Source organism: Herpailurus yagouaroundi, unplaced genomic scaffold (genome assembly GCF_014898765.1).
Source record: "Herpailurus yagouaroundi ecotype Mexico unplaced genomic scaffold, PumYag 222, whole genome shotgun sequence".
NCBI lineage: Eukaryota > Metazoa > Chordata > Mammalia > Carnivora > Felidae > Herpailurus > Herpailurus yagouaroundi.
In genome coordinates, this window is record NW_024412453.1 from 11,085,522 (window position 1) to 11,109,612 (window position 24,091).

At 44.7% G+C, this 24,091-nt stretch overlaps 1 protein-coding gene and 1 long non-coding RNA gene across 4 annotated transcripts in view; both read right to left on the reverse strand.

Moving 5' to 3' along the window:
* Positions 1 to 1,017: 1,017 nt before the first annotated feature.
* Positions 1,018 to 3,755, reverse strand: LOC121019531 (uncharacterized). Its single transcript, XR_005785642.1, has 2 exons — positions 3,646 to 3,755; positions 1,018 to 1,742 (listed from the first exon to the last, which is right to left on the reverse strand). It is a non-coding gene; the product is annotated as an uncharacterized LOC121019531 (long non-coding RNA).
* An 8,955-nt stretch (positions 3,756 to 12,710) lies between these two features.
* Positions 12,711 to 24,091, reverse strand: part of ATF7IP2 (activating transcription factor 7 interacting protein 2) — a 59,754-nt gene continuing 48,373 nt past the window's right edge. For all 3 annotated transcript variants that reach the window (XM_040459047.1, XM_040459049.1, XM_040459050.1), the window contains 2 exons: positions 14,336 to 14,421; positions 12,711 to 13,734 (listed from right to left, as the gene is read on the reverse strand). In XM_040459047.1, coding sequence (XP_040314981.1) covers positions 13,321 to 13,734; positions 14,336 to 14,421 — 500 coding nt within the window. In that variant the 3' untranslated portion in view covers positions 12,711 to 13,320. The remainder of the gene's footprint in view (positions 13,735 to 14,335; positions 14,422 to 24,091) is intronic.

Below are 24,091 nucleotides of genomic sequence, written 5' to 3' on the forward strand. Positions count from 1 at the left end.
TCTCTCTCTCTCTCTCTCTCTCTCTCTCTCTCTCTCTCTCAAAAATAGATAAACATTTTTAAAAAACCACCTCCTTTGATGGACGGTGGACGCTTGCAAGATGGGAGCGGATGACTTAGCTACTGCTGTATGACAAGCAGAACCTTGTTCGACAGGTGTCTCTCATCCCGTTTCAAAATGACTCGGGTATAGACTTATGGTGATGGCACAGATGGAGGAGACCAATTGGAAACATATGTTCTCTTGGGCTCGGAATTGGGATACCACTTCTGCTGCCTTTTGTTAGCCAAGCAGGTTACAAGTCTTACCCAGGTTCCAGGGAGAGGAAACAACTCCCTCCTTCATTTGGGAAGACCACACTGTCACTTCACAGAGGACGGGGGTGAGAAGGTGAAGGCGGGAGGGAGCAAAGTATTGAGGCCATTCGTGTCATTTGTTAGTGCCAACTTCCATTTAGGGGCATAAAGTAGAGAACGGGTTGTGTATGTGTGTGTGTGTGTGTGTGTGTGTGTGTGTGTGTGTGTGTAGCAACTGAGCCTTTTAGAGCACACACCATTCGGGAAATGCTCGTGAAAATGCAGACCTGTTAAATCTCTAAGGACCTGTCTCAGGATCTGAATTTTAGAACTCCCAGGTTTTTCAAGTTTGCATGTCATCATTTTAAGGGATCAGACCTATGTACCGGAGTCAGATGAGTTTTAATTTTGCATTTGGAGATGAACACTGGAACATGTATGCCAGTCTCTATGCCTCCCTCCACAACAGTATGTATCGAAAAAGTGTCCTGCTTCCAATGTATTTGCTTTATGGACTTGGGCAGGCCAAGCGGCTGGAAAGTGAAAGAGCTGGTGACACTACCACCCCCTAGTGGCGGCGTGTGGCAATACAACATAGCAATAAAGCACCCTTAGCAGATAGGGTCTTTCATATCCACTTTAGCCAAATCCAACACAGCTGATAAGGGCTAATGTGAGCTGTTCCTCATTACTCTACAGTGAAATCTCTACCGCCAGAACATTGCTATGGTCCTCTTTTCATTAACTCCATTTATTCCTTTTTAGCCACGTGATGCTGGTACTTAGACTATGGCCCCACGGACACAGATCTGCAGGTTACAACCGGGTGTCACTATAGAATGACTCTTCTCACGTGAGAAAAGAGTATATTTTCAGTGCCAGCCCCCTTCGAAGTCATTTTAAATAATTCTATCACGAGAAGTCCTTGCGAATGTTTTCTTTCAAAATTTGTCCTCGCAAGAGCTCTGTGGTATAGACCAAAGTTGCTCAGCGTTGGCGCGATGGACATTTGGGACCAGATAATTCTCTGTCGTGGGGGCTGTCCTCTGTGTGTCAGGTATGTAACAGCAGCCCTGTCTAATCCACCCACTGGATGCCAGGAGACACTCCCCCCTGCCCCCTCCACACACACCAAATTGCGTCAAGGTAAAAGGTCTTCAGACGTTGCCAAAATTGCCCTCAGTTGGGAACCACCGCCATAGAGTTTCATACACCGGGAAATACGGTGACTGGTGACCCCAGAAGGCTGCAAGAGCACTGCTGGAAATTTGCCGTGAGGGTGGCTGGGCCCCACGCAGCTCGCATCACTGCAAGAGAACAGGGCAGAGCCGACAACAGAGGACCCGGCTGTGGCCCTTGGCACGTGTCGGAACACACGGCAGAACAGCACAGGACGTTCCCGGTCCCAGAGCTTAAGCCGTACGTTTGCTCAATATGTGTCATCAGCTGGAATAAACAGAGACAGGAGGAGCCGGGAAGCGACTGCTTCTTTGTGTTTGTGGAAGGGCGACGGTGCCGTTTCCCCGGGGCCTCGCATGCATGCGAGGAAGGAGAGGTGTGTGTGGCTCGACCTTGGCACAGGTGTACCTTAAATAACAGATTTTTGGGGGCCAGAAGAAGTTGGACGTGCTGCTGCCTCATCCGGGAGGGAAGGGGAGAGGAGGGTTAACAGGCGGCCCACCATGCCTCTATCCTCTTAGCTAAGCTTAGGTTTGCTTTTTCCGGAAGCCCGCGTTTCCTGTTTGTCATCCTCTGTCATCCTATGGCAGCCTGGGATGGGTGGACTTTGGTCCAGAAAAAAAGGATCCCGAAAGACCCCCAGCCCAGACCTTTTCAGAATAAGCTGTGATTCCTGGATCACAACGAAATATCTCACTGGGACCAACGAGACATGCCTCGTGGGGGCTAATGACCCTGCCGAGCCTCTGGTCCCAGCATTCTCCTTGCTGGGTGACTCGTGGCAAACTGCTTGATTTCTCTGGGCCTCTGCTTCCTGTAAAACGAAACTGGCTGTTGCAGCAAGTGCAGGAAGCATACAGACGGTGCTCAGAGAGGGCTATTAACCTCGAATTATTATTGTCGAGTCACTGGGCCAAGGCCACCTGTCAAGTAAAGTGGTAGATCCCAGGCTAGAAATTAGATTTTCCTACTCCAAATCCTGGGTTCTTGCCACATGCCAGCACCACTTGGGAAGCTTCTGAAGCCCGGATCCCGCAGAGGCGGTCATTTATTGGCCCGGGGAGCAGCCCGGGTGTGGAAGTTGTTAAAATTCTCCAGGTGATTCTAACATGTAGCCCGGGGCTGAGAACCTGTCTCTGGTCTGCGTCATAAGTCAGGTGCAATCAAGTAACAGTCAGGCCCGTGCGGTATTTGACCTTCTGTGACTGGCTTATTTCACTTAGCACACCGTCCTCCAGGTTCACCCACGATGTAGCATGTGACCGGATTTCCTTCTTCTTTATGCCTGAATAATATTCCCTGGTCTGTAGATACCATGTTGTCCCTATCCATTCACTTGTCGATGGGCATCTAGTTGGTTACCACCTGTTGATATCCCTTGAGGTGCCTCAAGTAGTCAAACTCATAGGAACAGAAAGTACGATGACGGCTGCCAGTGGCTGGGGGAAGGGGGATGCGGGGCTGGGGTTCAGTGGGTATGGAGGTTTGGCCGTGCAGCTTGCAAAAGTTCTAGAGATCTCCTGGACGCCATAGTGCTTGTGGCAAATGATGGCATACCCTCAAAACCTTAAGAAGGTAGATCTCCTGTTAGGTGTCTTATGTTTACAATAAAAAAAAAAACAACAACAAAAAAAAACCAAACAGTGGTAGGCGATGGGTTGTTCGAGGAAGTACGGAAGGCTCCAGAGTGAGCAGAGCCCAGAAACAGCAGAACTGAATCAGGAGGGGCTTCCTGGAGGAGGTGGTGGCTGAGCTGACGGTGGAGACGGACCTTCTGGGAGGAGAGGTGCCAGGGAGAGCAGGAAAGCTTGGAGCCAGCCTGTGGAGCGGCAGGTGGCTGGAGGCCTTTTAAGGGGGTTAATGGGAGCAGCAGGCTGCTGGGAATTGCAAGCAGGGATCTGGAGCCTTCAGCGTGAACCGTGAACCGCAGACATCGCAGATCTCCGAGTTGCCTGCTGGGAGCAAGGTGTGGCCTGCCGGCTCCTGCCTCCCCACCCCCCGGTGAGTTGACACAGTAACCAGACTACCTGTGAAAGGGTGATGACTCAGTCTTCCCTCTCAGCCTCCGTCTTGCTCGGCTTGTTTTCTGGCAACGGAGGCGGAGAGGCCCCGTGGGCAAGACGGGGCAAAACGTGGCAAAAACAATGGCCAGTTGGTGCCAGAGGCTCACCTGGTTTCGAGGTTGGCCGATTTTCTCTCTCATCGTACGTGGAAAGGGCTGCATAGCTGCGGGTGGGAGAAAAGGGTTTCGTGAAGCGTCCACAGACCCACGGCCTTGCGGTCCCCTGGGGAGCAGGCGGCCCTGCGGATTCGTGGCCACGCCCTAGACTGTTGGAGTCCGTCCCTCCAGGGGCGGGGCCTGGGAACCTGCCGCTTTGACAGGCTCTCAGGGATCCAGATCCGGAGAGGTGGGTGGACCGCAACTGGGAACGTCTCACAGGAGGTTTAGCCTTGTCCACCAACCCAGACAGCCCGAATTCGGAGGCGTGATTGCGCTGCCCGCCCGAACTTCCTTTCCTCTCTGCTGGCTGTCCGCTGTCTCGTTGAGGGTCATGAAACGCCGAGTGAACCTCCAAGGCGGTTTGGAAATGCAGTGACCTGACTTCAGTGTAGTCCCACCAAAACTGATAAATTAAAAAAAGAAAGGAAATCTCACCTCCTACCCATGGTCCACTCATGTTTGAAATACCTATCCATGCGGATATTTATTGCTTTTTTTTTTTTTTTTGACTGGCTGATATTCAGTCCCCTTTGCTTTGGTAACAACACCCCAAATTCCTCTTGGAAAGCCATCTCCCCCTCCCTGTGGGCAACCTGATGGGCAGGTCAAGCGGGCGTTTTGTGGCGCGTGACCCAAGTCTCTCCTTACCTACGTGTACATGCTGCTACCGTATTCTGGAAAGCTTTGGCTTCCCGTGCGAAAAGGAAAGGAGTGGAGGCAGGGATGATCACGGGCGTCAATGCCTTTCGATTCCTTTTTCCACCCTTTCGTCAAATTGGAGTCGAGTGAGGTAGATCAAAATCCATTACTTTCAGCTGCAAACCTAACCCAAGTAGAAGACTGGTCTCCATGAGCCACATTCTCTATGTTGTCTGCGAGGAAAACCTCAGGCTCTCCTGGTGGACCCAAGGAAGAGAGGAGGAAGGGTGATAAAATCCACCCGCAAGGGCTGTGGTTTCCAAGTGCAGGCGGCATTCTGGAATGGGGAACGCCGTCAGGGAAGGGCTTTTGACTCGTTAGGAAAGCCAGCGGGCGTCTGTGGTCATTCTGGTTACATTGTGTGAATCAAGGTCAGAATCCGAATCGACGGAGAAGTGTTAGAAAAGAAACATTTTTTTTTTTTCCTCTGCCCTTCTTGGCTTTTTGTGACCCGTCTAATAATCACATTAACCTAGGACGGATTAACAAGAGAAACACAGATTTAATTAGTACACAGCAGACTGCCACAGGGACCACGAGGCCCAAGGGCAAGCCGGGAAATGGAGGCTAACGTTGCATCTTGAGCTGAGGAATGAGACAGGGGCCTGGGGCTCCACAGTGGGGGAGGGTGACTCAACTCACAGCAGTAGAAGAGCAGGTGTTCGGTAATGAAACGTTCTTCTTGCCATACAGATATGTCATTCAGATTAACAAGTGACCTCTTGGTAACAGCCCTCTTTCTGGGCCAGGCCCCCTATCTAAATTCTTGTAGGTAGTTTAAGGAAGAGGTACAAGTTTTTCTTGAGTCTGCTGGGTCTTGAATGCCTTCCGCTCAAAACAGTCCACATGTCAATAGTCCACATTTTGGGGAGACTTATTCTGAACCCCTTCAGAATCAATGTAGAGGCCTGGGAGAAATGGACCGTGTTGTATCTAGGTAATAGCTAAAACACTTGCCACACTGACACCGTATTTCAAATATATTATTTAGTGGCATTGTGACAGTTGGTTTCAACGCGCAAAGGACAAAAAGGTTTCATTTCAGTTTCAGAAAGGCGGAGAAGAGGCATAGTGCCACCTGGTGGCCATTTCCCCACATTGTAATCAAGCCTCAGAGATGAAATTTGTGGCATTAAATGTAGGAGGCGAAACGCGAAATTCCACTGCCCTCAACATCTGGCCATTGACCTGGGATATATACATCTCTATATTCAATTAAATTCTCAAGTATTAATCAAAAAAATTTGGTTTGGCTTGGTCTGATAAAAGTTGTTCTTTTTAAAAATCAGATATTCCCCAAAGAAGCGAAATGATTCCAATGATTCGTTTTATGGCCATTCTACATTTTCCTCTGCCATGTTTTCCTGGAGGAAGAAGGGTGTGCACATTTATTCTGTGCTTCTTAGTAGCCTTGGGGCAGAGTAACTGGACGCTGGGGTCTGCCTGGTATATTCATTGAAGATTCCCTGGAAAGTATTCATTCTTGATTCCCCTATCCCCGGACATCACTTCCACGGCTTCTGTCCACATCACTTCCCAGCCCGGCTGCTGTCGTCTTGTTCTGACCATTGCAATAGATTTGTAATTAGTCACCCTCGTTCCCTGGTCTACCCACCACCCTCACCCCAGTCTCCAGCTTATTTTCTACGTGGCAACCAGAGTGATTGCAACCTCTTCTGATCGTGTTAACATCTTGATTGAAACCTTCACTGGCTCTCCATAACTCCCAAGACAACAACCCAACCTCTTTCTCTTTTCTAAGCTTTCATTTTAATTCCAGTAGAGTTAACATTCAGTGCTATGTTAGTTTCAGGTGTACAGAAAAGTGATTCACTTCCATGCATCACACTCAGTGCTCATCACAGCAGGTGTATGCGTTAATTCTCAACCCCTGTTTCATCCAAATCCCCGCTCTTTCCCCTTTGGTAACCATGTTTGCCCTCAATAACGAAGAGTCTGTTTCTTGGTTTGTCTCTCTTTTTTCCCCCTTTGCTCATTTGTTTTGTTTCTTCAACTGCACCTGAGTGAAATCATATGGTATTTGTCTTTCTCTGACTGATTTCGCTTAGCCTTATACTTTCTAGCTCCATCCATGTCATTGCAAAAGGCAAGGTTTCATTCCTTTTTATGGCTGAGCAATATTCCAGTATATATATATATATATATATATATATATATATATATATATATATATTTCACATCTTCTTTATCCATTCATCACTCGATGGCCACTTGGGCTGTTTCCATGGTTTGGCTCTTGTAAATAAGGCTGCTATAGTATGTTAAGTTACAAGTTAAAAATAGAACTACTCTACGATCCAGTAATCGTGCTGCTGGGTATTTACCCCCAAATACAAAAACACTAATTCAAAGGGATATATGTGCCCTGTTTATAGCAGCATTATTTACAATAATGACCCAACTTCTTTTTTTTCTGTTTTCAATATATGAAATTTATTGTCAAATTGGTTTCCATACAACACCCAGTGCTCACCCCAAAAGGTGCCCTCCTCAATACCCATCACCCACCTTCCCCTCCCTCCCACCCCCCATCAACCGTCAGTTTGTTCTCAGTTTTTAAGAGTCTCTTATGCTTTGGCTCTCTCCCACTCTAACCTTTTTTTTTTTTTCTTCCCCTCCCCCGTGGGTTTCTGTTAAGTTTCTCAGGATCCACATAAGAGTGAAACCATATGGTATCTGTCTTTCTCTGTATGGCTTATTTCACTTAGCATCACACTCTCCAGTTCCATCCATGTTGCTACAAAGGGCCATATTTCATTCTTTCTCATTGCCACGTAGTATTCCATTGTGTACATAAACCACAATTTGTTTTTCCATTCATCAGTTGATGGACATTTAGGCTCTTTCCACAATTTGGCTATTGTTGAGAGTGCTGCTGTAAACATTGGGGTACAAGGGCCCCTATGCATCAGTACTCCTGTATCCCTCGGGTAAATTCCTAGCAGTGCTATTGCACGACCCAACTTCTTAACACGGGCTACCAGTCTCTAACAGTGTCCTGGGTGCTGTTGCTGCCTCATAAGCCTCACACTTAGAGGCTTAGAGTAACTTGAGTTTTGCTTAGTTTTGTGGGTCTGGAATTTGAATGGGGCTCAGCTAGGCTGTTTGGTCCACATGGCTTCCACTGAGGCGACTGAAACCCAGGATCTGCTTCAAAGAGGCCCTCCTCACCCATGGGTCTGCCACCTTGGTCCTCCCTGGTTGCTGCCACCCTGTGACATCTTGTCCTCCAGGGTCTTCATGCAGCGTGGTGGTCTCAGGGTAGATGCACTTTTTTAGACGGTGGCTGGTTTCCAAGGGGGAGCAACCAGAGCCAGCTCTGAGAGCTGGCTCAGCATCGCTCCCACTGTGTTCCATCGGTCAAAGCTGTCATCGACCTGCCCAGGGTCAAGGCGGTGGAGATACAGATGGGTCCACTAGGTGGGGTTGGGGCAAGGCCACACTGCGGGAGGCCAGGCAGCACGCGGGTCTGTTGTCCAGGGCCTGGCCCCTGCAGAAGCACAGGTCATCCTAAACCACCTGCCTCTTACACATGTGCTTCCCTGTGCTCTTAACCTGGTGAGCACGGCCAAATCGGGATTTCCAGACTCTCCGTGGCCTGAAAGAATCTGCAAGCCACTGTTTTGTCCCCCAGCTTTTTATTTTGAAAAGCTTCAGCCTACAGAAATCTAAGAATGACATGACGCCCATACACTTTCCACTTAGATTCACCAACCATTAACACTCTGTGGTCGTATTTGCTGTGATGTGTGTGTGTGTGTGTGTGTGTGTGTGTGTGTGTGTGTGATTATTTTATGAACCATTTGTGAGTTAGTTGCAGACATCAAGGCATGAGGTTAAATGTCCATCATTTAACGCAGACACAGCACTGTTGTCTGCACAGTCTATATAGTTGGGACTTTGCTGGTTGTCCAAATGATGTCCTTTAGAGCTGCTTTTCAAGATCCACGATCCACTAAGAATCACGCACTGCATTTCGTTGGCCCATGGGATTTCCCTCTTCCACGCAATCCTCTACCTCCAGAGAACTTTCCTGAGTTAAACCCCTCGACTGGCACAAGCCTTCCCAGCAGACGGTCTCCAGGACCGGCCTGTCTCACCACCATGCTCCACTGTATCTCCCTGCTCATGTTCCTCATGGATCACATTGCCAGCGCTCTAGGGAAATCTTGCGTGTTCATTTCTTACTCGTTAATGTCCTCAGGCCACTTCCGAAAGGGCAGGGGCAGTATCTACTCTTGTTCTCCATGTCAGCCCCGGGCCTGAGGTCTGGCACCTGGCAGATGTTCGATAATTCCTTGGTGAATGACTACATGAATATTTCACTGGGGAAATTTAACGAATCAGTGAAAACAGTTTTGGGTTGGCTGAGCTTTGTGTCCCAAACCTTTACTATGTCATAAACCTCTTGCCAAAACTGCTAAGAATTTCTCCTTTGTCTTGGGCTATAGCCCAGCCTACCCAAGCTTGGCCTCTAGTTTGCTCAGAGGAATAACTCCTGCTCATAACTCTACCAAATTGGTTTTATACAGAGCCCATGTGGACTGAAACAAGATCCCAAACCCTACTGCTGAACTACCCAAGTGTCTCTGCTTGCCACTTGTGGGTCCCAATCTGTGAGCAAGAGATGGGTGACTCCAGCTTATGGGACAATCTCTTTTTCTTCTTCTTTGTTATATCTATATAAAGTTTATCTTTTTTGAAAGAGAGTATGTGTGAGAAGGGGGAGGAGCGGAGAGAGAGGAGAGAGAGAGAATCTCAAGCAGACTCCTCACATCATTGAAAGAATGATGGCCTGATGTGGGCCTTGATCCCACAAACTGTGAGATCACGATCTGAGCCGAAATCAAGACTGACTGAGCCACCCAGGTCCCTGGGAAGACTTCCTTTTCATGGAGTGAGATGCATAATTAGCCCAAAGGGAGCTGGCTCAAGCCGTGGCAGTGATCAGGTTAATTTGCAGGTAGTCCTGAACATACCCTATGACCCCCAGTACTGCCCATCACATGTGGTTTTCACCCCCTGTGCTATGTCTGTACCCTTTCTTCAAGGCACTTTGGACATTCCAGAATTCTCTTACCATTAGGTCCTCCCAAAATGGAGTATTTCCTTGAATCCAAAGAGTTAACACTCTATATCGCAAAAATCAAGTATTGCCTGCCTCTTGTGTTACCGTGGCTTAAATCCATTCCATCAAACTTTACCAACTGCATGCACTATGTGCCCCCAAATCCAGGGGAATCAATAAATAAATCTTGGGTGCAGAACTATTATCTTCATATATCAGACATTATTTCCATCAGAGAAAGAAAAAGAACTTCCAGATGTGTCCTTGCCCCTGTGATTGGCAACAGTATCTATAGGTGTGTCCATTAGTATCGGCCTTAATTTGTTCAACTTCCTGTAACTTTTAAGGAAGGTGAAGTGACAAACACTCAGAGATCGACTGACACTTATACATATTACCCATTACCATACATCCAGAGGGTGGAGTAAAATTGGACTTAAAAAAAAAAAATCCCTAAAATCCAATTCAGTCAGTTCCTACCTTTTGGCCTCATGAGATTTTTGTCAGGGGAGAGATGCAACTTGATTTTTTATCCACCTTGAAGGAAACCCGAATAGGCCACCTCTCAAAAAATAAGCCGTTCTGGTGTAAGGATCATGGTGAGCTGAAGGCTGCTGAGAAATGGGAGACATGAGAAGACCTCTTTGCTTCCCCCCTTTCTGCCTAAAATCGGGGCATTTCACATGTGATCTCCTTCGGCTGGCTCTCTTCTGGGGTCACCGACAGGGTAACAGTTGAGAATATCGCCCCTGCACTTTCCAAAAGGCAAAAGCCATTAATGCTTTTTGAGCCACCAACTCTAAGATGCTTGCTATCGGCCTTCCTCCCTCATCCTGTTATTGTGAAACTCTTGCTTAAGCTTGTGTACTCACCAACATTCCAGATTTGCTGGCTGGGGATGTGTTTCACTTCGGTGAATGCCCACCACAATCTCGTCCGTGGTGTCAACTCGGAGCTTGGCTTAGCACATGAATGTCTACTCCGCGTCAGCCGAAGGGTGCAGTCCTCCCCTAAGTGGAGCCCTCGTCCTGTGCTGAGGGGTGCCCCCCCCCCCCCCCCCGCCCCGCTCCGTTGCTCTGAGCCTGAAACGGGACCTCACAGAGGGAAGCTCAGCTCATCAAATTCAGTTCAGAATCTGGCTTTTCCAGGAGGAGTCAAGATGGCGGAGAAGTAGGGGGACCCAAATTTCCCTCCTCCCTCAAACACATCGGTATTGGGGTCAGAACACTCGGAATACCAGGAATCCAGTCTGCAGAGGGACAGAAAAATCACAGGTGTACAGAGACACATGGCAGGACAGAGGTGCATGTTTGTGAGTTGGGGGAGATGAAACGGGCAGTGTAGACACAGGGTGGGGGGATCCCCTTCGGTGGAGAGACAAAAGGAAGAGAAAGAGAGGCTGTGGAAGTGTGGGATTATATTCGGATAAGAGAAAACCCTCTCCCGACCACTGGCCAGGGAGTTAAAAATCTGAAGGGAGCCTGTTTCTACTTTGCAAACAGCCTTAGGAGTTTAGGTCAGAGTTTTCAGGGGTGTATGACTTTGTCTGGGACTGGAGCCAGCAGTGTGCATGTGTCCTGGGAAGGAGGGGAGCCAGTGATCTTGGGGGTGCACTGGGAGAAAGCAGTCTCCTCCCTGGAGTGCTGTGGGAAGAGAGCGTATTGCCCCCCACCAAGGACAGAAGCCCCTGCAGGTGTCAGCCAGAGGCCCTTTGTGGCTGGGGGGAGCGGTGCTATTCCAGAACCACACCTGCACACAATGGGATCCTTGAAGATACCGGCTTTTGAATCCTAGTGGAGTACCTGGGAGGCATGGGGGGCTGTGGAACAGGACAAGCCACCCACCTGGGTGGCTCCGTGAGGATGGCCTGAACAGCGTGCTTTGAGACACCCAGTTCAGGGAGGAGATTGGGGTGTCATTTTCTTTTCACCCAGGGGTGGGGCTTCAGGGACCGGGACAGAGGCCCCCGGGGGACTTGGGTCCCCGCTTACACCAAACCCTGCCCCTCCGTACGTGGTAACTGCGTATCTACCGGGGTGAGATTGACACTGACGGAACCAGACACGGCACAGTCACGTGTCCCAGGCACCAACAGATAACGGTCTTGTGGTTTTTTATGTCAGTCTGTTTTTTTTCTTTCCTTTCCTTCTCTTCTCCCTTACCTTTCGACTCTCTTCTTTCTTCCCCCCTTGGAATCAGCCTCAGAGCTTCTGATTTGATTTTTGATCCGTTCTTATTATGTATAAAATATGTATTTCTTTCCTCTCCTCTGGTCATTTAATCAGGCATTTTTACCCTATTCTTTTTACACCTTTTCTGTGTCTCCTTCTTATTTTCCTCTTTCTGGATTAAGCCTATGGTTTCTTTGATTCTCTGCCTGGTCTTTTTTTCCACCCCTGTCGTTTCTTCGTTTGGGATAAGGTTTCTTCCCTTCTCCCCGGGGCCCCCGCTTCTCCTTTTTCCCAGGGTTACTTCAGCAAACGAATCAAAGCACATGAGGCGGAAGGTCCAACTCCCCACCACGAGTAGCGAGATAGAGCAGCCAAAGACACAACAGTGCATGCAAGACCCTCTAAAAACACTTCCTCAAATGCCAGGCCCTGGACAGCGTATGACCTCTTTTTAATGTAGTAGTTGTCACAGGTGCAGGACATAGCACAAGCTATTACAACACATAAAGGCCAGAATCGGGCTCTTCCAGTAGAAATGTCTTAGGAGATAAAGACACAGGAGACCGTAAAATAACAGTTTTATTTATGACTGGAGATGTGAAGATATTCACAAAATGCCAAGGAAAACCATTCCTCGTTCAATTTTTGAAATCTCACAGCTCAGAGGACTGAGCTTTCACTACAAACCAGGAAAGGACACCTCTCGAACGGACGATTCTTTACGCTAAGAGTTGGTGTTCCTTTTCTCACCACCCCGCTGGGCCCTGAAGTGCACGTATGCAGTCTGCTCACCGTTTCCTGGGGAGCATGTGCTGGCTGCCGCCTCACTTTAGTGCCCCTCAGAGGAGTTCACGGGCCGCATCTCTCGGGGCCCCCTAGGGTTATGTCCTCTCTCCGAGTATGACGGCAGCCAGCAAATGAACAGAGAGTAGCACTGAGGAGTCAGCAAAGGAAAGCTTTGAACCTCAGGCAGACAGCTCCATTTTCTGGAGCTGAAATAGAGGGTTGGATACTGCTCTTATCAGAGATACTCTGTGTTTTGTATACACAGCACACAACGTGTAACTAGTTTTATTATAGATATCAAAATATACAAACAAATTTAGGGAAAATCTCCAGGCTCTTTCCCCAGATGACTGACAGGGCCAAAAAGAAAAACACAGGGAGAGGGCAAATGACTAGCCCTTAGGATTTGAACAGAAGGAGAAGACATTTATTTTCGTAAAATCTTGGTGAGCACCCCAGGGATGACCCTTCCTCAGCAGAGAGCTGATTTTTCTTGTACCTACACTGACCACAAAAGCAGGGCACCGAACGCTGATTTCCAAAGGCGCAAGAAGTGGCTGCTCGTATCCTAGGGCTTTGGAGATAGAAGAGCAGCGCCTCCATAGTCCCGGAGGTTATGTACACAGCACAGCCGAAGTGACGTGAGTCCAGGGAAGCACATGTTTTAGAACATATCTTCTGGAAGTACTTATTGAATGCAAATCAGAAATTCATGAAACGAGACGTCACTTACAACATAAGGACGAGGCCTGTCCCTGTTCAAAGGGTTCACAATCTGAACTGGCCCCTGGCAAACAGTGTTAGAGGAACACTGTAAACCAACAACTCAAAAATGAAAAAACAAAACAGCGCGATACAATAAATAATCACCAAAGACTTTTAGGTGAGATTTTCAGAAAACCCAGGGATAGATTTTATGTCACAAAATGGCCCATATCGTCCAAAAATGTCTTTTGACTGGACGGTAAAATAGTATTTGTTGGAAGCTAAAAATTGAGATAAAGTACAGGCCATTGGGAGTGGTAAAGCTTTAATTTCTCCGATTTTCTTCCAAATAAACTTATTACTAGGGTTGTCATGGCAGAGAAAGAGGTGATAGCTTTCCACAGGGGCACACTTGGGGTTGATTTTAGTGATGTTCCAAGTCAGCGCGATGCCCCTGGGTCTCAGCACCCGCTTCACTTTGAGCTCAGGCTTCTGCGGGGGAAGCGTGTCTCGGGTTTTGTCTACGAGCTCGGGCAGCGGTGGTGGTGGTTCTGGGAGAGGCGGCAGGTGCTCAAAGGACTCAGGAGCCTAAAAAACACATTTGGAAAGTTTAGCGAGCTGGCTCGGCGGGCTCTGGTAATTTACACGCGCGCGACTGCAGTTCTAAATCTACTTCCCAGTTTTCTGTCTGTTTCTCCAAATCCTCAGGACAAAAGGATGCTTCAAGACTATGTGGGGCTAGGGCCGGTCTTTTTAAGCATAAGCTGCTTTTGGCATTATGATTTGCACACTCTGCAGTGTCACTAGTCCAGAACGGTGAGGTCCCAGACGTTCTGGATCAATATTCCAGCTCATTTCCAACTTGTGTTCCCAAACGCTGTGCTAGTTTACGTGAATGGTGTGAGTGCACATGAACACCCATTTCTCTCCACCGTCATCAACAATAGCGACTGCTCTTAAAAACCTTTTGTATACACACACACACACACACACACACACACACACATTTGTATTTGCTTTAACTTTTATAGCTTCTGGAAGACTCCATTATTTTGACTGCATACATAAGGAGATGTACAGAAGCACAGTTTCAAAAGCACAAGCTGCAAGGGGACCCAAATGTGTCTGCCTAGGTAAATGGGTACTTCCCCTCAATCTGGAAGGAGCATCCCTTATAGAGCATCAGTACCTGGGCTGCATTTTGTGCCACTGGGGTTGTCTCTTTTGAGGTTGAAACCGCTTTTGCGGGTGACTCCAGGGTGGATACTGAACTTTCTGTGAACACAAGGTGTGAGAAGTAAAATTTATCTGCAACAATCAATTCCATAGCCTTTAAGCAAAGCTAGTTACGTCTACCTTAACTTTCTGTATCACAATTATACTGTTAAAACATATACTCCAAGTATTAGGAACCTTGAGACAACAGAAGATGACCTAATACTCATATTGTTTAATAACAATTAAATGTGAACTAAAGTTACAAAACTGTGAAATAAGATGACAAACTTTTGATAAAAATTCAAGACCCAAAGGTGCTAAATACAGTGAACTTTCCTTCAAATGGGACAAGAATTCTCCCCTTAAACACTGAAGTCACTATGTAAGCTGGAAGTAGGAAAAACTACACACAGGAGAGTGCTCCTGGCTCAGGGCTCTTAGAGGTGGCTTGGGCTCTCTCAGGCCAACAGGATATTTGCAAACAGAGCCATCTGCAATCCTGTATAAATATGTGACACACACAAGTCCTAGGAATTCAAATGAAGTATCAGGCAGCCTGGAGGTTATAGGACTCTGCTGCGGAGGCTGCTTCAGCCTAGAGGGCATCGGATATACCACTGACCCTTGAACAACACAGGCTTGGTCCACCTAGACGTCGCTGTTTTTCATTAAATGTAGTACAGTCCTGTACAAATATTTTCTCTCCCTTGTAACTGTCAAGCCATTTTTTCTCTAGCTTATTGTATTGTAAGAAAACAGTATATACGACATAGAACACACAAACAGGTATTGACTTTATCAGTAAGGTTTCCAGTCAACAGTGGGTTGTTAGTAGTTACATTCTGGGGAGCCAACAGTCATATGCAGATTTTCTTTACTTTTTTCTTTTTTTTTTTTTTTTTTTAGTTTATTTATTTTGAGAGAGCAAGAGAGCAAGTGTGAATGGGGGAGGGGCAGAGAGTGGGAGACAGAGAATCTCAAGCAGGCTCCACACTACCAGCGCAGAGCCTGATGTGGGCCTTTGAACTCTCGAACTGTGAGATTATGACCTGAGCCAAAATCAAGAGTTGGATGTACAACTGACTGAGCCACCTGGGTGCCCCTAGGCAGATTTTTTCTTTTCTTTTGTTTTTTTGATAAAAATGTTTAATGTTTATTTACTTTTGAGAGAGAGAGCGAGAGAGAGAGAGAGAGAGAGAGAGGCAGAGAGAGGGGGATACAGAGGATCCGAAGCAGGTTCCGTGCCGACAGCAGAGAGCCTGACGTGGGGCTCGAACTCACAAACCATGAGGTCATGACCTGAGCCAAAGTTAGACGCTTAACTGAGTGAGTCACCCCACAGATGTTCAGCTGTGTGGAGGCTGGTGTCCCTATCCCCCACATTACCCAGGGTCAACCATAAATTGTGGACTGTGGTAAGGGAGAGGGGAGAGAAAAAGGAGAACAGAAGAGAGCTGGTGGAGGGAAGAAAAGGGTAAAACAGAGAAAATGTGAGCCTAAGGGAGAGACAGAAGGTTTTAGTTGGCCCAGGACAATGTTCTGAAGTTGTATCCATGTAGTTGTATATAATAATATTTTGCTTATTTAAAAAAAAATTTTTTTTTACATTTATTTATTTTTGAGAAACAGAGTGAGACAAAGCATGAGCCGGGGAGGGGCAGAGAGAGACGGAGACACAGAATCTGAAGCAGGGTCCAGGCTCTGAGCAAGCGGGTCAGCACAGAGCGTGATGCGGGGCTCAAACCCACGAACTGTGAGATCATGACCTGAGCCGAAGTCGGAGGCTCAACCAACTGAGCCACCCAGGTACCCCTATTTTTTTTTTAAATAAGCTCCCTAAGCGGGGTTTGAACTCACAACCCTGTGATCAAGAGCCACGTGCACCACCGACGGAGCCAGCCAGACACCCCAACATTTTGTTCATATTTACTGTTGAGTAGCATTTAGCTGTATTATAGATATGCTGCAACCTGTTTCTCCATTTATCCACTGATGGACATTTGCACTGTTTCTAGTTTGGGGCTACATGCATAAAGTGGCCACAAACATACGTGTCAAGTCTTTGTGGATGTGGGTTTTCATTTCTCTTGGGTCAACCAATACCTACGATGAGAATAACGCGGTCACATGGTAGGGGTGCAGTTGACATACTGAACCGCCAAATCACTTCGAAAGTGGTTTTACCATTGTACATCCCTCCCGCTACGGCCTGGGAATTCTAGGCTGTTCCACATCCGTGCCCACACTCTGTGTATTTTCAGTTGTTCTCCTTTGTAGCCATGTTGTGGCATCTCATTCCAGTCTGCATTGGCCTGGTGAGTAACGACGTCGAGGATGTTCTCTCGTGCCAGTCTACCATCCCCACAGCTTCTACAGTGAAGTGTCATCCGTTCGTTGGCGTTTAATTGGCTCTTTTTCTCCCAAGCATCTTAAGGGAGAAGCTTATCAGACTGCTCATTTTAGACTTTCCATTTTTTCTAATATAAACATTTAATGCTAGTAACTTCCCTCCAAGCACTGCTCTATCTGCTTCCCTCAGATTTTGCTGTTCCAATTTTCATTCAGTTGAAAACATTTTCAAATTTCCCTTCTGACTGCTTTGACTTCTGGGTTATTTAGAAACGTGTTTGGTCTGCAAATACCTAGGGATTTTCCAACGATCCCTGTTACTGATCGTGAATTTAATTCTGCCGTGTCAAAGAACATACCCTGTAGGACTACAGTCCTTTTAAATATACTGGGACTAGTTTTATGGTCCAGAACACAATCTATCCTATCGCATGTTTCATATGCACTTAAAGAGAAGGTATATTCTGCCATGCTTGAGTTGAGCGTTCTATAAATGTCAGTTAGCTTAAGCTGGGTTGGTAGTGTTGCTCAGGTTTCTACATACCCTGTCAAGTGCTGAGAATGGAGTGATGGAACCTCTAATTCTACTGGCTTATTTTTCTATTTGTCATCTCAGTCCTATAAGTTTTTGCATCAGGAATTCTGAAATGCTGTGATTAAGTACATACACATGTAGGTTTCCCAGGTCTTCCTGTTGAAATGACTACTTTATCATTAGAGATAGTCTTCTTTACCCCTGGTAATATTCCTTGTTCTCAAGTCCATTTGATGGTAATACCGTCACCCCAGCTTTCTCACGACTAGCGTCTGTATGCTTTTGCATAGCTGTCTCCCTCCATCCTTTTAACCTCTCCATGTATTTGTATCCGAAGGGCATCATATAATTATCTTATAGTTGGATCTTGTTTTCTTATCCAGTCCAACAAGGTCTGCTTGTGAATGTAGTATTTAGACCACTAACACTTATTCTAATTATCAGTATGGCTGGGTTTAACTCTACCATCTTGCCTTCTGTTCTCCATTAGTTTCGTTTGCTCTTTGCATTTTTTGTGGCTTCTCTTAGATTATTTAAAAATTCCGTTTTATCCTCACTATGGTCTATTAGCTATACTTGCACTTAAAAAAATTATTGCTCTAGGCATTACCATATGTATCTTCAATAACTTAGTCTGTTTTCAAGTAACATACTAATAAAACGTTAAGACCCTCACAAAAGCATACATCCATTCCTGTCTTATGCACCACTATTGTCATATATTAACTGCTACATATATTATAAACTCTACAACATGGTATTACATTCTTTCACATACATACAACACTTTCCATCTGCTATCATTTTCATTTTGCTAGAAGAACTTCCTTTATTTTTTTTTCTGCAAATTTTTATTTAAATTCTAGTTGCTTAATATAGTGTAATACTGGCTTTAGGGGTAGAATTTAGTGATTCATCGTTTACACGTAACACCCAGTGCTCGTCATTACAAATACCCTCCTTCATGCCCATCCCCCATCTCCCACCCCCCCCCCCCCATCAACCCTTAGTTTGTTCTCAATCATTAAGAGTCTCTTATGGTTTGCTTCCCTCTCTCTCTTTTCCCTTCCCATACGTTCATCGGTTTTCTTTCCTAAATTCCACATGAGTGAAATCATATGGTATTTGACTTTCCCTGACTGACTTATTTCACTTAGCATAATATACTCTAGCTCCTTCCCTGCTGTTACCAATTATAAGATTTAATTCTTTCTGGTGGCTGGGTAATAATCCATTGTGTCTGGGAGTGTGTATGTATGTGTATTATCGTACACATACATACAAACACCTTTAATCCATTCTTCAATTGATGGGGCACTTCGGCTCTTTCCATAGTTTGGCTATTGTTGACAATGCTGCTAATAAACATCAGGGTGCATGCACCCCTTAGAACCTGTATTTTTATATCTTTTGGATAAATACTTAGTAGTGCAATTGGATTGTATGGTAGTTCCATTTTAAAATTGTTGAGGAACCTGCATACTGTTTTCCAGAGTGGCTGCACCAATTTGCATTCCCACCAACAGTGTTAAGAGGGTTCCCCTTTCTCCCTATCTTCACCAACATCTGTTGTTTCCTGTGTTGTTAAATGTTAGCCATTCTGACAGGTGTGAGGTAGTTTCTCAATGTGGTTTTGATTTGTGTTTCTCTGATGATGAGTGATGTTGAGCATCTTTGCAGGTGTCTGTTAGCCATCTGGATGTCTTCTTTGGAAAACTGTCTATTCATGTCTTCTGCCCATTTCTTAACTGGGTTATTTTGGGGGTGTTGAATTTGGTAAGTTCTTTATAGATTTTGGATACTAACCCTGTATCAGATAGGTCATTTGCAAATATCTTCTCCCATTCCTTAGGCTGCCTTTTGGTTTTGTTGATTGTCTCCTTTGCTGTGCAGTAGCCTTTTATCTTGATGAAGTCCCAATAGTTTATTTTTACTTTTGTTTTCCTCGCCTCTGGCGATGTGTCTAGTAAGAAGTTGCTACGGCAGAGGTCACAGAGGTTGCTATCTGTGTTTTCCTCTAGGATTTTGATGCTTTCCTGTCTCACATTTAGGTTGTTCATCCATTTTGAATTTATTTTTGTGTATGGTATAAGAAAGTGGTCCAATTTTCCCAGCACCATTTGTTGAAGAGATGGTTTTTTTCCCATTGGCTATTCTTTCCTGCTTTGGTAAAGATTAGTTAACCATATAGTTGTGGGTCCATTTCTGAGTTTTCAATTCTCCATTGAAATGTTCCACTGATCTATGTGTCTCTGTTTGTGCCAGTACCATCTTGTCTTGATGACTACAGCTTTGTAATATAGCTCGAAGTCTGGAATCGTGATGTCTCTACCTTTGCCTTTATTATTCAAGATTGCTTTAGCTGTTCAGGGTCTTTTGTGGTTCCATACAAATTTTAGGATTGTTTGTTCTATCTCTGTGAAGAATGCTGGTGGTATTTTGATAGGGATTGCATTAAATGTGTAGATTGCTTTAGATCACGTAGATATTTTAACAATGTTGGTTCTTCCAGTCCATGAGCATGGATTTTTTCCCCCCATTTCATTGTGTCCTCCTAAGTTTATTTTGTAAGTGCTCTTTGGTTTTCAGAGTATAGACCTTTTACCTCTTTGGTTAGGTTTATTCCTAGGTATCTTACTGGTTTTGGTGCAACTGTAAATGGGGTCGATTCCTTGATTTCTTTTTCTGCTGCTTCATTACTGGTGTACAGAGATGCAACAGAAGTACAGAGATGTACAGAAGTACATCGATTTTATATCCTTCAACTTTGCTGAATTCATGTATTAGTTCTAGCAATTTTTCTGTTGAAGTCTTTCAGGTTTTCCACAGTAAGTATCATGTCTGCAGATAGCAGAACTCTGACTTCTTCCTTGCTGATTTGGATGCCTTTTATTTCTTTTTGTTGTCTGAGGCTGAGACTTCCAGTACTATGTTAAATGACAATGGTGAGAGTGGATATCCCTGTCTTGTTCCTGACTGCAGAGGAAAAACCTTATTTTTCCCCACTGAGGATATTGGCTGTGAATCTTTTGTATATGGCTTTTATGATGTTGAGGTATGTTCCATCTATACCTACTTTGTTGAGGGTTTTTATTAAGAATGGATGCTGTATTTTGTCAAATGCTTTTTCTGCATTTATTGAGACAGTCATACGGTTCTTATCCTTTTATTAATGTGGTATTATCACACTGATTGGTTTGTGAACATTGAACCACCCCTGCAACCTAGGAACAAATCCCACTTGGTTGTGGTGAATAATTCTTTTAATGTACTGTTGGATTCAATCTGCTAGCATCTTGTTGAGAATTTCTGGGTCCATGTTCATCAGGGATATTGGCCTGTAATTCTCCTTTTAGGTGGGGTCTTTGTCTGGTCTTGGGATATTATATTAATAACTCTTCTTTAAATGTCTGTTAGAATTCCCCTGGGAAGCCATCTGTCCCTGAACTTTTGTTTGTTGGGAGATTTTTAATTACAGATCCAATTTCTTTGCTGGCTATGGGCCTGCTTAAATTTTCTATTTCTTCCTGTTTCAGTTTTGGTAGTGTGTATGTTTCTAGGAATTTGTCAATTTCTTACACATTGCCCTGTTTTTTTTTTTGGCAATTTTTCATAATATTTTCTTAAATTTTTTTTGTATTTCTGTATTTGCGGTGATCTCTTCTCTTTCATTTGTAATTTTATTTATTTGGATCTTTTCTCTTTTCTTTTTGATAAGTTTGGCTAGGAGTTTATCAATTTTATTCTTTCAAAGAGCCAGCTTAGTTTCATTGATCTGTTTGTTTGTTTCTATATCATTTATTTCTGCTCTAATCCTTGTTTTCTCCTTCTCCTGCTCACTTTATTTGCTGTTCCTTTTCTAGCTCCTTAAGGTTAGGTGGCATATTTGATTTTTCTTGCTTCTTGAGGTAAGCCTGTATTGCAATATTCTTCCCTCTTAGCAGAGCCTTTGCTGCATCCCAAAAATTTTGCACTGTTGTGCTTTAATTTTCAAGCATGAGTGGGAGAGGGACAGAGAAAGAGGGAGAGTCCCAAGCAGGCTCTGTGCTATCAGCACAGAGCCTGATGTGGGCCTCGAACTCACAAACCATGAGATCATGACCTGAACTGAAATCAAGAGTTGGATGCTTAACCAACTGAGCCACCCAGGTGCCCCAACCCATTTATTCTTTAGTAGGATATTCTTTAATCTCCATGTATTGTGGTCTTTCCAAATTTTTTGTTGTGGTTGACTTCAAGTTTCATAGCACTGTGGTCTGAAAATATGCATGCATGATCTCAGTCTCTTTGTGCTTGTTGAGGGCTGATTTGTGATCTATTCTGGAGAATATTCTATATGCACTTGAAAAGTATGTGTATTCTGTCACTTTAGGATGAAATGTTCTGAATAAATCTGTTAAGTCCATCTGGCCCAATGTGCCAATCAAAGCCACTGTTTCTTTGATTTTCTGTTTAGATGATTTGTCCATTGCTGTGAAAGTGGGTTGTTGAAGTCCCATACTATTATTGTGTTATTATCTGTGAGTTTCTTTATGTTTGCTATTAATGGATTTGTATATTTGGGGGCTTCCACTTGGGGGCATAAACATTTACAGTTGTTAGATTTTGTTTTTAATTTATTGTATTATTATTTATTTTTTCATTTAGTTTATTATTTATTTTAGAGAGACCACACATGTGTGAATGGGGGAGAGGGGCAGGGGAGAAAGGGAAGGAGGGACAGAGAGAGAGAGAGAGAGAGAGAGAGAGAGAAAGGAAGGGAGGGAGAATCTTAAGCAGGCTCCATGCTCAATGCAGAGCCTAACGTGGAGCCTGGGATTATGATCAGAGCTGAAATTGAGTCGGATGGTCAAATGACTAAGCCACCCAGACGGCCCACAACTGTTAGATCGCCTTGATGGACAGACCCCTTAATTATGATATAATGCCCTTCATCTTTTCTTAAGTCTTTGGTTCAAAATTTAGTAATTCTGATATAAGTATGCCTACTCTGGCTTTATTTTGGCATCCATTAGTCATGATAGATGGTTCTCCATTCCTTTACTTTCAGTCTGCACATGTGTTTAGGTCTAAAATGAGTCTCTTCAGGAAACCATCAAAACCCTAGAGGAGAAAGGAGGAAAAAAACCTCTCTGACCTCAGCTGCAGCAATTTCTTACTTGACACATCTCCAAAGGCAAGGGAATTAAAAGCAAAAATGAACTATTGGGACCTCATGAAGATACAAAGCTTCTGCACTGCAAAGGAAACAATCAACAAAACTAAAAGGCAACCAATGGAATGGGAAAAAATATCTGCAAATGACATATCAGACAAAGGGCTAGTATCCAAAATCCATAAAGAACTCACCAAACTCCACACCCGAAAAACAAATAATCCAGTGAGGAAATGGGCAGAAGACATGAACAGACACTTTTCCAAAGAAGACATCCAGATGGCCAACAGGCACATGAAAAGGTGCTCAATGTCACTCCTCATCAGGGAAATACAAATCAAAACCACACTGAGATACCACCTCACGCCAGTCCACAGTGTGGAGGTTCCTCAAAAAATTAAAAATAGGTCTACCCTATGACCAGCAATAGCACTGCTAGGAATTTACCCAAGGGATACAGGAGTGCTGATGCATAGGGGCACTTGTATCCCAATGTTTATAGCAGCACTTTCAACAATAGCCAAATTATGGAAAGGGCCTAAATGTCCATCCACTAATGCGTGGATAAAGAAATTGTGGTTTATATACACAATGGAATACTACTTGGCAATGAGAAAGAATAAAATATGGCCTTTTGTCACAAAGAGGATGGAAATGTAGAGTTTTATGCTAAGTGAAATAAGTCATACAGAGAAAGACAGATACCATATGCTTTCACTCTTATATGGATCCTGAGAAACTTCACAGAAGACCATGGGGAAGGGGAAGGAAAAAAAAAGTTAGAGAGGGAGACAGCCAAACCATAAGAGACTCTTAAAAACGGAGAATAAACTGAGGGTTGATGGGGGCTGGGAGGGAGGGGAGGGGAGGGTGGGTGATGGGCATTGAGGAAGTCACCTGTTGGGATTAGCACTGGGTGTTGTATGGAAACCAATTAAACAATAAATTTCATATTAAAAAAATAAATAAAATGAGTCTCTTGTAGGCACCATACAGGAGACTTGTTTTATTTATCCATTCTGATACTCTATGTCTTTTGATTGGAGCATTTAGTCAATTTACATTCAGAGTGGTACTGAAAACATAGGAATTTAGCGCCATTGTGTTATCTGTAAAGTTGGTGTTTCTGGTGATGTTCTCTGTTCCTTTTGGTCTTTTTTCCCTTCCCCACTCAGAGTCTGCCCCTTTAATATTTCTTGCAGGGCTGTTTTAGTGGTCATGAACTCCTTTAGTTTTTACTTGCATGGGAAACTCTCTCTCCTTCTATTCTGAATGATAGCCTTGTTGGATATGCAGCCTGACTGCATATTTTCCCCGTTCAGCATGTTGAACAAATCATTCCACTCCTTTCTGACCTGCCAAGTTTCTGTGCACAGACCTGATGTGAACCTGATTTATTTTCTCTTATAGGTTAAGGACATTTTCCCCTTGCTACTTTCAGGATTCTTTCCTTGTCTATGTATTCTGTGAATTTGACTAGGATATACCTTGATGATGGCCAGCTTTTGCTGAATTTAATGGCAGTTCTCTGTGCTTCTTGGATTTTGAAGTCTGTTTCCTTATTAGGGAAGTTTTCAGCTATACTCTGCTTAAATAAACCCTCTCTTCCTTTTTCTTTCTCTTCTTCTGGGACTCCTATGATACGAAAGTTTACACATTTAAGGAGTTGCTGAGTTGTCTAAATGTAC